The following is a 15,464-nucleotide window of genomic DNA, read 5'->3' as shown; positions in this document are numbered from 1 at the left end:
GCTGGGGTTGGTCTGCTCGTCGATGGCATCCACGGCGCTCTCCACAGAGCTCAGCAGGGACTGGGTCTGGTTCGCCGTCTCCTTCAGCAGGAAGCGCGTCACGAACTGCTCCACGTTGCTGCCGCTCTCGTACACCTGCAGGGCACACAGGGACGGTGCTGAGCCCCACAGTGCCACCCAGCACCCCTACCCAGCACCGGCACCCAGCACCAGCACCCAGATCCACCACCCAGCACCCCTACCCAGCACTGGCACCCAGCACCAGCACCCAGATCCACCATCCAGCACCACCATCCAGCTCCACCATCCAGCTCCACCATCCAGCTCCACCACCCAGCTCCACCATCCAGGGTAATCCAAACCCTTGTGAGCCAGAGAACATTCTAAAATATTTTAACAGCACAATTGATCTGCCTGAAGCACCCAGGACCCCTTTCCCAAAACAGCTTTGCTGAGCCCTGCTGATGGCATGGCCTGCTCCTCCACCTGCTGCCAGCCAGCAGCAGAGGTGGCACAGTGGCACAACAGCAATGACACCAGCACACCCAGATGGACACTGGCACAGCAGATTGTTCCTGTTTTATGGAGAAGTGATTAGCGAGGTTTATTTCCATGGCAACTGGAGCAGCTCTGCAAGAACCCAGAGGACTTTTATCTTTTATATTAAATCATAAAAGAAGAACGAGCTGAAGGAAAAACCCTTGGGGTTCTGATCACAGAAGTGATTTCTCACCCCTGAATTCGTAGGGAAGCACGAGATTCTTGGCAGCCTCTTGAGCATCCAGTTAACAGAGGTTAATGACATCTAACACAAAAAAACTTGCTCCCCTCCCTGTCACAGCCACGGTGTTTCTGGGGACAAGCACAACGTGGTGATCACTGGTGGATGGGGATGCTGAAGCCACCTGTGATGGCACCTGGGACCACAGGCAGCTGGGGGAGCACCACACTGCGCTCCCTGGAGCCACAGCCACCACCACCAGACAAATAAACAGCAACAGAGCCAAGGGAGAGGTGAGAAAACAGTTGCTGAGCATTTGGAATGGGAAAAAAGCCCTGAATGCAGTCACAAATATTCCTGGGTAGTTGGACAATCTCTGTTCTCTCTGTCTGTGTACAGGTGTTCTTTCCAGCCATCATACGACACCTGCACACACAGACAGACACGTCACACCTGAACAAGTCTGTGCAGACTCACAGTGCATTAAATTCAGTGCTAAGGCACCTCACTCTCCCCCCTGGCTTGTGCAATCCCCTGGGCTCTCCTCTGACACATCTTCTTTGGGATTGAAAAAACAAGTGATTAAGAAGAGCAGCTCCAAAGGAATCCTTCCCATTGTCTTATTAAAACATTCGTCGGACTGCCCTGCTGACATTTAATGAGGCTTGTCCTTATTAATCTCACCTTGAAGAGTTATTTCCTCCTTGCTTTGCCTGAGAAGTTAAAATATTAATGGAGATAATACAATAATTGCTGCTCAGTGAGGCTGATTTGTGCCAGAAGCTCTTGGACATCTCCAAGCCTGCTCTTTTCCATCCCCCAGTTCCAGGCTAGAAAGACTTTGTCTGACTGCCTGGTCCATGTATCTGCTGCTGCAAACAGGGGGCTGTGCCCATTTACAGTGAGCAGCAAACGTGAAAACCTCCTTGAAATAATGGCCTTGAGGATTCTGTGCTGATGACTCTCAGGAGAGCCTCAGGAAGCATCACCACTTGAGAAAGCAGGGCACGAGCCAGAGACATAGAAAAATGAGGGAGAAGGGGAATAAGGAAAGCTGGTTTTATTGGGGAAATATTGCCAGGTCAGTCAGACGAGGGCCAAGCCCCAAATCTCTCCCCTCTCTTCACTTCACAAGCTTTGTCCATGTCTGTAAGGCACCTTGCACACACAGCAGCAGCAAACATCAGTATCAAATGTGGGTATCAAATGACTGCAAAAGGAGACTTTCGGTGTTGCTGAGCATCCTGAAGCTTCTTTGCTGGCATTTTAAAGGTCACTGTTCAGCTCATTAAGGCTACAAGGTGTAAAATATCAATTATTCTGTGCCAGCCACTAACTCAGAGAACCCCTGCGAGCACCCCACACCTTCCCTTCACCAGCAAGTCCTCCCAGTGCTGCTCTGCAGTGAGATTGGCCACACTGGCTGGCAGTTTCCAAGCCTGGGAATGCTGATGGTTTCTCCAATTGTTAATAATCACAACAGCAGCACACACCCACAGAGGGATGGCACTGAACTGAGGAGGCTTTTCAGATGGAAACCAAAGCATATTCTGTTTCACCCACACTTTTCCTCCAGTTAAAAAGCCCCAAACCCAACACCACATCTACTGCAATGCCATCAAACACCCCTGCCAAGCCTCAGCCTGGGGTGATGGAGAGGTTATCTTCCACCCACTCAGCCCTTTAAAAACCAGGCATGTGTGGTGCTCTGACCTCTGACTGGCTGATTTGAATTCGTTGCTCATAATTGCCTGTTTGCTTCCAAAAGATATTTTCTTTTAATTAGAATAACACTCAGACCTGCCTCTCCCTCCTTTCCCTCCCCCGACTCCCAAATCCCTTCCAAAGCAGAGACCCAAACCTGATTGCCTGGCACATAATCAGTAGAAGAAACCTGAAGAGAACAGACACTTAAATAGTTGATAAATGAAAGCATTACCATATGAAAGATGCTCAGCCTTCCTGAAACAACTCTAAAAAGCCAAATAAGACACCTGTTCAGATCAAAAAAATTACAGTGGCATCATATGGATTTTAGAAGCATTTTACTATAAAATGCTCCTTTTGCAAATCTCAGTGTTGGACCTTTCTCAGCTCACGTTTACCCTGTTTGAGCCTGAAGCTCTCCTGCCATGGACCCTTCCCAAGCAGCTGATCCCAGGCCTTTGTTCTCCTGGTTAGAGGATCTCCTGCTGCTCTGGAATGCCCTCGTGTCCCACTGCAGCCCCAGGGGTGTGGAGGGCAGGGATCTGTGGGCAGTGCAGATCCCTGAGGTCACCCATGGACCGAGAGACAAGTGGTACCTTTGCTCCCTGTCCACTCACCCAGCAGGCAAAGAACAAGTGGGACCCCCAGAGAAGGTGCTCTTCCTTTTCAGAGGGAGAGAGGAGAGACATGGCTTTTACAGCTACAGAAGAGCAGTGAATAAGCATCTTCATCTAAAAATAAGTTCCAAGAGAGACTTTCTTAAGGTTCCTTTCCCTGCCAGTCCTGCTGTGCTCCCCAGCAGTCTGGCAGCCCAGCTGGATCTCATGCACAGTCCTACAGGCTGGCAGGAAAGCCACATGGAAAAGCAGCTTTCTGGTCTGGAATCTGAACAGAAAAGTTGGGGGAAATTCAGTTCTTGCAGAACTGAAGCAGCACATTTTGCTCTGATTTACAGGGCAATATTTTCTTAAATCAATATCAGAGAGAAGTTGCAGAAATACTTTCTGAGAAGCTAAACAAACACATCTCATCTCCTTTCAGGTTATTCGTGAATTGTAGAGCTCCAGAACTTTTCCAGAAATCCATATCTGGTTTCTGCTCTAGAGGCTGATACAGAAATTATTCAGAAATGTCGTTCAAAATACATGGAAAGATGACTCAACCTTTACCAATTCACTGACCCATCACCACTCCCTTCTTTTTTCTACCACAATCATTCACCATGATTACATCTTTAACTGCATCACAGGAATGTTTCAAAGCTGCTGTTTCATCATTCAATCAGCCATTCAAGGATGGAGAAAACAAAGCAGTGATAATCCCAATAACAGCTCCCTCCTCATCAGGGCAGATCTCTGTGCTGCAGAGGGGAGGGTGGACGATGCTCTGAGGATGGACAATGAGAATGGACAATGAGGATGGACGATGTTCTGAGAATGGACAATGAGGATGGATGATGCTTTGAGGATGGACAATGCTCTGAGGATGGACAATGCTCTGAGGATGGATGATGCTCTGAGGATGGACGATGCTCTGAGGATGGATGATGCTCTGAGGATGGACAATGAGGATGGATGATGCTTTGAGGATGGACAATGAGGATGGATGATGCTTTGAGGATGGACAATGCTCTGAGGATGGACAATGAGGATGGGTGATGCTTTGAGGATGGACAATGAGGATGGACGATGTTCTGATGGACAATGCTTTGAGGATGGACGATGTTCTGAGGATGGACGATGCTCTGAGGATGGACAATGTTCTGAGGATGGAAGATGCTCTGAGGATGGATGATGCTTTGAGGATGGACGATGCTCTGAGGATGGACGGTGCTTTAAGGATGGATGATGCTCTGAGCCTTCCAGGAAGGGCAAACTGGATATCTGAGCAAACAACCCCTGAAGAAGAGCCAAGTGCTTCCAAAGGGGGAGAGCATGACAAGGTGTGCAGGATCTGCAGGGATTCAGCCAGGCACAAAGTACCAAGAGACAAGAGCTTCTCCAAAAGAGAACCTGATGTGGGATAGGATGTGAATTCACCCAGGAGGGAACATGAACAACAGATGTGCTGCACTGCAGGGGCACCCCAAGGGCTTCAAGCCCAGACCAGGAGCCTTCAGCTGATGATATTCATGAAGCACCACAAGCCAAGGCCAGAGCATGAGGTCTCTGAGAAGCCACGAGCAGCTCAGGCTGTTTGAGCTGGCACAGCCCAGGCCTGCTGCCCCTGGGCTGTTGTTACACCCTGCTGTTTGAGCTGGCACAACCCAAGCCTGCTGCCCCTGGGCTGTTGTTACACCCTGCCATGAGCCAGGCACCCCACACCACTGCCCAGGAGCCTCACACACCCACAGGGCTTTATTCAGCTTCATTCAGGAGAAAACCTGCTCACGTAAAATGAAAGGCTGAGATAAAGGATTAGCTGGGGGATGGAAAGAAAAGATGATTTTTGAGGATTATTTCTACCCACTATTTTATCTGGAGGTGTCACTGCTGAAAAAAAGAGCAATATCACATTTGGCAAGCTTAATTTGACAGGTAAGAATGTGAGAGCACTCTATGTTGCTGGCCTCAGCTGTGCTACAAAATAAAACTAAAGATCCACCATTTTTAGCATCCAAGACTGGTGGCAGATGGTGCTTGCTCTGGGGCTGTAACTGAGCTGCTCAAACAAGCACAGCTTTGCTGCTGAGGGCTGCAAACAGGGAGATACCCACGGCCACATGGCATGAGCAGCAGAGAGAAGGGTCTGCTCCCACTGAGCCCCAGGGCCTGACATCTTCTGTTCACTGAGATGGCATCTCAGGAGGAGAGACAAGAAGGGTGGATTGCTGCAGGAACACTTGGAACCCCAAATAACATATGCAAAACTATTCACCTGCATGTAGATACCTCTGAGCTCCCTGGTGCTGCTGGAGCAGCAGCAGCTGCTACTGAAGGTCAGTATGCTCAGTTTTCCCTTTATGATTTATGTATTTCTCATCTAAATAATGATCCTCAGGGGAAAGTGTGTTTGCAGCTGGTTTGGGTGCAGTGCCAGCCCGTGAGATATGGGTGGTGTTTGGAGCCCTGACATGAGAGGGCTCTCAGTGGGTGATGTGTCACCACATGGTCCTATTCCTGCTCCAGGTCCACTAATGAGATTACAGAGACTGACAGTGGAGCTGTCAGTAAGCAAGCAAGAAGTAAAACACTGTCTTTCACATCTCCCTTCTTCTCCCCAGATGCTGAACATCGAGCAGAGGCTGCTCCAGGGCCACCCTCAGGTCCCCAGGCCTCCTCCATAAACCCCTCCTGCAGCACCCCCACTCTTCCCTGCAGCCAATGATGTCATTCCAGCACGTGCATGAGGGGTTGTTGCAACTTCAGCTGCAATTTTGGGCAATTCTGCTCTCCAAACACTCTCCTTCCATCTGGGCATGCACCAGGGTCAGCCACCAGGTCTTCCTGGACCTGCCTGGTGCCCAACAGGAACATCTCCAGGAAGGGATGACTGGACTTTAAATCTGAGCTGCTTTGTCCTTGAGGGCACTCATCACTCAGCATTTTTTTGGAACTTCTCTGCAGCTTGCTTTTAAAAAGTTTGACTCTCCACTAAAGGTCAGCCTTGCTGATGTTCCCGTGGTCAGTCCTGAAAACTGCTTAACTGGCAGAAGCTGGGAGCAGGAGCAATCCCAGTGCAGCTGGCAGCCCAAGCTGTGCCCGACAGGAACAGTGCTGATTGAACCTCTCAGGTTGAAAACCCCACAGCTCTTTTACAATGTGAGCTAAGTCCCATTCCCTGGGGTGTCTGGGGGAGGGTTTGTTCAGTGGTGACCACCACCCCATGCCATCCCTCTGGCTCCCTGGGCACTGTCCCCTGGCACCCTCAAAGCTGGCAGGGGTGGTGATTGTACCAGAGGAACAGAATTAACCTGGCTCTGTTCCCCAGTCCCCACCATCCCACACCCCCCCTCCACACCAGGCACACAAACCATCCCATCCTCCCCACTCGTGTCGGGTTTGGCATTTGCCAACAGCACTATTCAACAGCAAAAGAGAATTCTAAAGGAACATCTCCTGCTGTCAGCCTTTTTTAGATCCCCGAAGTTCATTTCCTTTCTCTCCAATTTGGCTTTGCATTTCCCACCATCCCCAGCAGTGATTTCAGCTCAGACATCGCTGCATCGGAAAATAATTACACTGACAGATTCTGTTTTGCTGGATGAGACCTTCCACTACCCAATCCAATTACTGCTGCTACTTTATGAGGTCCTCCAGCACGAGATAATTGCTGCTTTCTCTTTTTATGAGCAAGAAATGATCAATTGTCTTTTAAGGTGAGAAATATAAACAGCAATTAAATGCCATGGTTCTCCGTGCCCTCTCGTCAGCGGGCACCTCCTGGCAGAAAGGCTTCATTTACCATTTGCACTGAATACATTGTTTGAAGGGGGGGAGTGGGAACACTCCTAAATGATCAGCAGTCATCTCCAGCTTATGGAATGTGTATTTGTTATGGGCAATCAGGAGCACCTCACAAGCAAAGCACACAAGTCCCAATGCTCAGCATCGTCACCGAGCCCTCTGCAGGATCTGGCCACAGGAAAAGATGCAGAGACAGGGAACTGATCTGCTGGAATGTGTCCCTGCTCATGGCACAGGGTGAAACTAGATGAGCTTTAAGATCCCTTCCAAACCAATCTGTGGTTCTACAAGACCTTCGTGGGGGCACCCACTGGGCAAGTGGCAGCTGACAGCAGCTTTTGGAATCCAGGGGTGGATCTTCTCCCTGGGGAGAATCCTCACCCTGCATGTGAGGTCCCAGCCCTGGAGGAAAGGGAACACACCCCACACCCCACACCCCACACCCCACACCCCACACCCCACACCCCACAGGCTGGGGTGGGAAAAGCACTGATGGTTTGCACTTGGAGAACCTTTTGCTGCTGCCTGGGTGTGTATCCATCCTGTTGGAACACTGCAGATGTTTCTCTACCACCCACAACAGCTTGTTTTCTGTTGGGTTTTCTTTTCACTTCTTTACCTGAATAAACTGCCTGTGTTTGAATAATTCATCGCTGAGGTTTGTACCACTTTCTTCACAAAATCACAGCAGGAGCCGTGTTTTTGATTAAATACCTTTTTACCAGCTCCTCTCTGTGATGGAGTCTTACTCTGCATCTTCCTCTTGCAAAATATTGGGAAGAATTAGTCATTTATATTAACCCCTCTTTGGAAAAGCAATGGTGGAAGGCATCACAAACAGCAAGGTGGAGTGAATGACTGAGATCTCTATTAGCATGTTAATATTTATTTAAAATACAGAGTTGGCAAATCTGACTGCCAGAAAATTTGCTGACAATGAATATAAATGAGGCACAAACAGACACAGCAACTTAATTAGAAAAAAAATGAACTATTACTGTTGTCCTGAATTTTTTCATCCTTTCATAATGTTGATAAAAAATTCATGAGCACTTCAGACAGATCAGTGATGGGCCAAAGACTTTTGCCTTTAATTTGTTATGGCAAGACATCAACTTGTTAAATATGTGCCTTCACTTTCCATTCTGCCCTCCTCACAAACATCAGAAAGGATGGAAGAAAATGAGGCTCTTTACTGGGCAGCAAGATGGGAGAGAAATTTGTTGTTTCCCATTCTAACTCCTAAAACTTCTTATCATTACCTCATCTGTGGAGTAATTTGAGTTTCTCCTTTAGCTTCATAGATAAATGGAAGGGAGATTTCAATTTGGTTTGCTTGCAGGAGTGTTGTAGTTGGATTGGGAAGTCCTTATGGCTGCTTGGAAAAAGCAAAACCTCCCTCCTTGCCCTGGTCCTCAGTGTACCCCATGACTGCTCAAGAGTGGAGGGGGACACCCCTTTTCCCTCAGTGTACCCCATGACTGCTCATGAGTGGAGGGGGACACCCCTTTTCCCTCAGTGTACCCCATGACTGCTCATGAGTGAAGAGGGACACCCCTTTTCCCTCAGTGTACCCCATCACTGCTCATGAGTGGAGGGGGACACCACTTTTCCCTCTCTGTAGCACAAAAGAATATGGTTGAAGGCAAATATGGTTGAAGGTAGAAGTGGGAGAAGGGATTGATTCCCCTAAGTTAATAAATATCACCAACAGAGCCCAGTGACATTACTAAGTGGTATGGAAGGACAGGAAAATGATTTCCAAGGAATGAAAGCTCTATAAACACTTCTCTCATCCTGGTAAGACAACAGATGAGTGGTGCAGCTCTCAGCAGAGCTGTTCATATGGTACATCAGCTCAGATTTTCTGGGTATTCAGAAATAAACTTCAGTGTGCTTCTTGATGAGTGTCATTGTCTCTATCAGTCCATTATTGACAGTCTCATTAAGGTACATGGTGGATTTTTTAAGAGCTTGGGGCTATTTTGCATATATAAACCAGGATGTTATGTCTTGGGTTTGGTGCTTGCATGATCTCCCTGTGGTCTCTCAGACACACAGCTCTTGTTTCTAACTCAGCAGCTGAACAGTGACCGTATTTGTGGAATGCAGGATGCCTTCCAGCAGGGAAGATGGATTTAATGGCAGCTCTAGGAGTCTGAAGTTTCCAAAAGCCCTCCCAGTGACACCAACAAATGTTCAAAATCCCCTCAGGAGACCCTTGGGCCTGTTGTCTGCAGAGCAGAGGAGGCAGCACTGCTGATCAGGGTGAGGACCTTCAGACTGATGTGCTCTGTTCACACAACAGGGGCACCCTCCCCTCCAAGCCTGTGGAACAGGAGAGCAGGGAAGGGCACTCACCCGCTTGGTGTAGTCCATTGCCTTCAGGATGGAGAGGTTCAGCATCTCCAGGGAGGCCAAAACATCTTCATAGTCTCCCATGTGGTCAGCAAAATAGTCTGGGAAAACCAAGAGGGACACGATGGGAACATGCAGAGGAAACGTCATCCTTCAAGGCTACACAGCAATGTCTATTTACTGGGGGTAAGGCAAAAGGGAAAGGATGGTTTCAGGTACATTTTTATACACTGAGTCAAAGTCACAGCTTGTCCAGCAGGATGGGAAGTGGAGCAGCTCCCATGAAGTTTGGGATCATTGCATTAGGGAGGTGTAAGGCCCAGCAGCTCCCACGGAAAATAACTCGTGCCCACTCCTGCATTGGACTGGATCTGGTCTCCCTCCCTCCTGCTGCTGACATGGAGGGAGAGACCTCAAACGAAATCCTCTTTCTACTCCCTTGACATTCTTTACCACCCAAAGCATCCAAATACCTCCCAGGTTCAACCCAATTTACAGGAGCTGAGACTGGCCTTCCATCTTTCCCTACAGTCCATTTGCCAACAGTCAGGGGTTGAACGATCTTCTGAGAGTAAAATCTGCCCTCAGAGGAGGAGAACAGAGCTGCGAGCTCACTGACACAAAATCCAGTCAGCACTGCTGTGTGCCCAGGTGGGGATGACGGATCCATCACACACACCAACACAGCTCTGTGCTGAGCTCCCAAGCTCTGGGATTCACTGCTCAGGGTGGAAACAGCAGCAAGGAGCACGACAGAAAGGTGTGCAGGGAGTTTGCAGCACAGACCCAAATGTCCCTGTCTCTGGGTGAGTGACACAGAGTACAGCTGAAGCTGTTCCTTAAAAGCCACCAGCGCTGCTCCTCAGCACGAGGAGTGGAGTGCAGCAACACAGGAACTTCAGGAAACAATTCCACTAATTAGGTTCTCTTGGCTTAATTAGAAGTGCCTATAGCTATTTACAGTCTGAGAACATAACCAAAGGGAAGAGGATTCTGGCAGAAAGCAGAATGTCACAGCATGACTGACAGCAGTGTTTGCTGTTCCATGATAAGCCAAGCAGTTTATTCTCATTGCAGGGTGTTTGTGTTGTTCTTACTCGATTGGGAAAGAAAACCTGAGCAGATCTGAAAGGCAAAGGTTTTTGTAAGTCCTGAAATAAAAAGTTGGACTCACATTTCAGGAGAAATGAGCTGTTGTGGGCAGAGCACAGCCCCTGAGCCTGAGCAAGGAGCACCTGGAGCAGAACAGCGCTGATTTAACAAAGTTAAAGCTGCTTTAGCATTATTTATTCAGGTGAACACCTGAGATCAGCACTTCCAGCCCTACAGGGTCCTTGCTCGTGGCTGCAGAGGCAATGGGGTCAGTGTTCAGGAGAGCATCACTGGTGTGGGAGGAGGTGGATGTCCCCACAGAGCTCTCCCCCGATGCCATCACCCTGAGAGTCTGTAACAGGTTGATGTGCATCCCCTGCTCGTGGAGCACACTCAGTTCCAGCACAGTTTGTTCCATTGCATGGATGTCTGTGCTTTGACTGTACCCAACAAAGTGCTGGGTACAGTTTGGTGCCTGTGCTCACATTTTCTGGGCTCATGAAGAGCTCCTGGCTGTGACTGGGAGCTCCTCTGCCAGTGGAGAGCTACACAACCTTTAAGTCAGTCAGGGTGCTGGTGATTGTTACATTCATTGGCAGGAAAAAACCTAGAACTTTTTAAGATGCTGCCTGATATGGATTAACAGCCATATCAAATTTATCACACAAGCTGCAGGGCTCAAGAAATGCCTTTGAAGATGCTCCCAACATCTTATAACACACAACCCATTTCCAGAGAGACACCACAGCTCCCATTTGGCCAAAATGAGATTTTATGTTTAAATTAACACTTAGAAGAGGAGAAGCAAATAAGAAATCGTAGGCAAGGGCAGGAATTCAGCAGATAACAGATCCAGGCAGGAGCTTGTGCTGATCAATCTTTCCTCTGACTGTCCCCAGCTTTCCACAGGAGGTGATGGGTTTATCTCCCTCCTCTCCCAGCAGCTTCACCCCTGGGAGAGGCAGCCAGGTGGGATCACAGGGGGTGACAGCCGTGTAATTTGCTGATTTTATCACAGCGATGGGAAAGCAGTGTGGGGGCAAGCAATGCCATTATTCCCCCTGGATTTCCTGGCAAAGCTGATGGCACAAGCTGTGGGGTTTGGATTTCTTGGGTCAGCTAAGGAGACCTAACACAGTAACAATGGGGTGATGGGAACAAGCCCATCATATCATCAGCAAACCAAAAGGATTTTAGGGAAGTCGTGGTTTCTTGCCTATCAAAGCAAGAACAAGCAGAGAGAACCAGCAGAAAGGGGAAATGCTGCTGCTTGTGCTGCAGGTTTGGATGCTCAGAAAGGTGTGGGCAGGAGTTCAGCACTCCAGGAGGACAGAAATCCTGGGCAGTGCCCTGTTGCAGGCAGACCCACAGACTGCCATCAGTGGAGAGGTTTTTTAAGTACCAGGACAGGTGCACAGGCACACAGCAACCACCTCTCTGGCTGCACACCCCACCCCCAGCTACCTCTGAAGGCTTTCACTGGTGGCAAAGCCAGGAAGGCAAACGGTGAAGAGCTGCTGAGGTGGCTTTCTGTGTTCTTCTGCATCCTGGCACGGAGGAGAGCAGCAGAGATGCACAAGCCCTCTGCAAGGCCCCCCACCTCTGGCTCCTCATCTCTCCCCAAAACGCTGGGGTGCAGGAGGCATTTTCCAATATCAATATCCACGGAAAATACACCTGAGTGAGCAGCAGGAGTCACTTCCCATTGAGGCAAAGCCCTCCAGGAATCCTGGCAGGAAATTTTCCCTTTTCTAGTCAAGGTGTGGGACAAAATATTATCAGAGCTTTTCTTTTCAGCCTTTAATTTTGTCAAGCAGTGGGAGGGGCAGTAGCAGGGGTGTGCACCTCAGGCAAGGTGGGGAACAGGGAGGTTGGCCTGAGGAGAAACACGGTGGAGCAGAGGGATTTTATTGAGCTTCAGAGCAAAGCTGGGAGCCACGACATCTCCAGAAATTACACTCCAGCTTGTTACTGAACAGGAGCCAAGTGCTTTGATCAGCTCTGCCCCCGTTTGTGTTGCAAGAAAATAAAGAAAAGTTCTGCCAGTTTTCCTGTGGAAGAAGGGGCAAAGCAGCAGAAGGGCTGAGATCCCCCCTGTCCACAGCTTTGGGCTGGTTTCGTGCATCCTTCAGAGCCCACATGCAGCAGGGACTGCTTTTACCCTAAAAAAGGGCCACACTCACCACACAGCTCCTTGGTGTCCACATTGCTGGAAGAGGGGGAGAACAAGGCAGGGAAGGAAGCAGGAAAAAAAGAGAGAGAAAGAGAATTTTAATGTAAAGGACAGGTGATGGATGACATTTAGGATTCCTGCAGGCTTAACCCCAGATACCCACCTGCAACCTCACCCACCCTCTCGGCATTCCTCAGCCACCACTTTAGTCAGTTAAAAACAAATTGCAAAATTTCCTTTTCTGGATGGACCAATTCTCCTAATTCTGCCCCTGCAGAGCAGCTCCTGCCCAGGACTCCCTCCAGACAAAACTGCACAATTCCTTCTTGCCACATGAACATCTAGTTTATGGAACAACATCTCAACAGACAACCTGCTTGGGAAATAAAGGTTGCTGCTAATCTCTCTGTGCCTCTGATTCCCACACAATCATTAGTGCCATTCAAGCACTGGAATGATCTCTTAATAGAATTATATTTTATCAATCCATTGATGTCCTAGAAAGTTATTTCTTTAGCTAAACTCATCCCTGCTCTGTCTAACCTGTCACCATGAGTGGATTAGGGAAATTTTCAATTTTTACATCAGCTTTGTCCATGAAGTGCTGCAGTAACATTTTTCAGAAGCCAGAGTTTATAAACACCTACTGAAGTGGCTCTGGGGTTGCAGCTGGGGCACGTTGTTACTGGGAAAAAACAATCTGTTCTTGTATTCCATGTGGCTTTGCATTGTAATGATTGATCCGCTGCTGCCAAAAAGGGTCTTTTATTTCCTCACGTCTTGTCATCCTATTTAACTTAATTGTGCTTGAATGGTAGCTTGTCTGAGAAGTTGTTTTTAATTTTAAGCCATCTTTCATTAAGGATAAGCCTAATGAAAGAAATTACTGAAGTCACAAGCTGACTTAATAAAAATATATGACGACGTTCAGATGAAAGTCTGTCAGGAGACACGTCTGGGTACTTGAGCAGGATGTTTGCATCCCCAGGAGTGTGCCTCTGGAGCACTGCTGACACACAGCCACGGCCCCACTTGTGTTTCCAGGGCTTTTCTTGCCCCCCGTGGGAGCTGCACAACTGAACAGGCAATGCCAGGCACGTGCAGCACCAGCTACAAAACAATTTACAGGCTGATCTCGTGGGTTAATGCCTCAGTGACTCACCCCCACCATGGGCCTTGCCAGCAGCATTTTATTAAGTAAATATTCAGAATCTGGATTTCCAGCCTTGTGAAATGGGAGGTGGCAGTGCCTTTGTCATCCTTAGCCTTTCATGCCAGAGCTGCCCTTCAGGGGATGCTTTTGGAGCAGTTATATACCACAGGACTTTTCAGCATGCAAGCATTTAGCTGAGAATTAGTTACCAATTTTTTTTTCAGCTGCCAAATATTCAACATTCCTGTATGGCACAAGAAGATCACAAGAAAAATGGCAACAAGTTGTTCTCTGGTTTTCAGAAAAAAAATTTTTTTAAAAATTAAAAACATTAAAAAATCTTTCAGCCAGAATAACACTTGGCTGTGAATTAGCTTTCAGTTCTAATTACATTAATAGTATGACTAATTCAAGAGCATATTGAAACCATAACCCAGAGAAGCAGAATATCATAATGTTCAAGTCTAAATGAAGAAATCATGTGTTATATAGTTTTTTTCTGCATAGTAAAGGCCACATCTATCTGACCTCTTTCTAAAACAAAAGTCTTTGTTTCAAACAAGAACAAGCCAAGAAAATCCAAGCTGGTTTGGTTTCAGGCCTTTCCCCTGTTCTCCAGCAGCCAGGCTGGAGCACGGAGGGAGCAGCACAGCTCTGCATTCCCAGGGCACGTGCACCCTTTGAGGTTATTTCCCAAGGCAAAGATCCACTTTGGAGAGCCTCCATTTGCCATTTGGGACCCATTTGCTCCAACAGAAGTGAGAGGCAGAAACCAGAGCTCAGATTTCAACCTTTCCAAGAGGTCAGAGCCAAGCCATGAGTCACCCTTGGCCACAAAAAGGACAGTTCATCACTCACTGCCTGCCACCATTTAGATACAGTGTGATAATTTGACCAGATAAACATGCTGGCAACAGGGAAATAGCTTTCCTTCTGGTTCATATCCAGCTATTTCACAGGTTAAGAAAAGACCTGAGTGTGACAATCCTCCTGTGCAGGTGGGAGTTGAAAGAGCAGCGACCATGCTGGGAGAGCATCTCCTCAGTGGGCTTAATTAAGAGAGTAATTACTGCTGCGTGACTGGTGAGAGGCAGAGCTGCCCAGAGTCATGGCTGTGCCTCCTGTGCACTCCAGAGACAAGGACATTTCTCCCCCCAGAACCCCACCCAGCACTGAACTGCAGTTTGATGAGCACCTGAGCTAATGAGGATCCCTGGGAAGTCCCACCTTTCCCTTGCCGTGTCCCTGATTGCAGATTATCCAGTGGATGGGCTTTCAGCAGAGTTATCCTGCACTGACTTTTTGCTGCTTTTCAAACGTTCAAAGCACTGATGAGATTTTTTCCTTCTCTACCTGCCTGTCTTGAAAGAAGATGCCACCTTCGACACTCCACCCCAGGGAGCAGGCACCATCAGACAGGACAGGCTGCAGCAGGGTGTCCAACAGCCCAAGGACTGCAATCTGAACATCCCAGAGCCAGACCAGGGGGGTGATGGTACCCCTGTTACCTCCAGATCCCAGCTCAGAAGTCCCAGCCACACCCATCCAGATCAGCCCACACTTTGTTTAAGGAAATCAGCGTTTCCCAGCAGGACAAAAAAAAGCAGTTCTGGAAATCTCCCCCACTATTACTTGCATCACCTCTTAATGAGCAAGCCCAGCCAGCACAGCACAGGAAGGGATTAGAGAGCACCCCAGGAGGTGTCAGCATGGCAAAGCCAGGGATGTCCTGGCCCAGTGCAGCTGATGAGCTGCAGAGACCCTTCCCACAAACACAGCCGTAATCTGCCATCCAGCACCTCTCCCTCTCTTTCCCAGCACCTCCTGCCTCCCCAGGGCAAGGCTGATGGGCTC

At 48.5% G+C, this 15,464-nt stretch overlaps 1 protein-coding gene across 1 annotated transcript in view; it reads right to left on the bottom strand.

The window, feature by feature from the left end:
- The window catches only part of NECAB2 (N-terminal EF-hand calcium binding protein 2), a 67,458-nt gene that overhangs the window by 4,869 nt on the left and 47,125 nt on the right, over window positions 1-15,464 (bottom strand). Inside the window, exons 4-5 of the mRNA XM_027902546.1 lie at window positions 12,468-12,493; window positions 9,196-9,293 (exon numbers count right to left, since the gene is read on the bottom strand). Coding sequence (XP_027758347.1) covers window positions 9,196-9,293; window positions 12,468-12,493 — 124 coding nt within the window. The remainder of the gene's footprint in view (window positions 1-9,195; window positions 9,294-12,467; window positions 12,494-15,464) is intronic.

Source organism: Empidonax traillii, unplaced genomic scaffold, assembly GCF_003031625.1.
Source record: "Empidonax traillii isolate 1590-97213 ecotype Southwest subspecies unplaced genomic scaffold, ASM303162v1 scaffold887:size345335, whole genome shotgun sequence".
Lineage (NCBI taxonomy): Eukaryota > Metazoa > Chordata > Aves > Passeriformes > Tyrannidae > Empidonax > Empidonax traillii.
The sequence above is the reverse complement of the archived record's forward strand: the minus strand, read 5'-3'. Positions and strand labels throughout refer to the sequence as shown.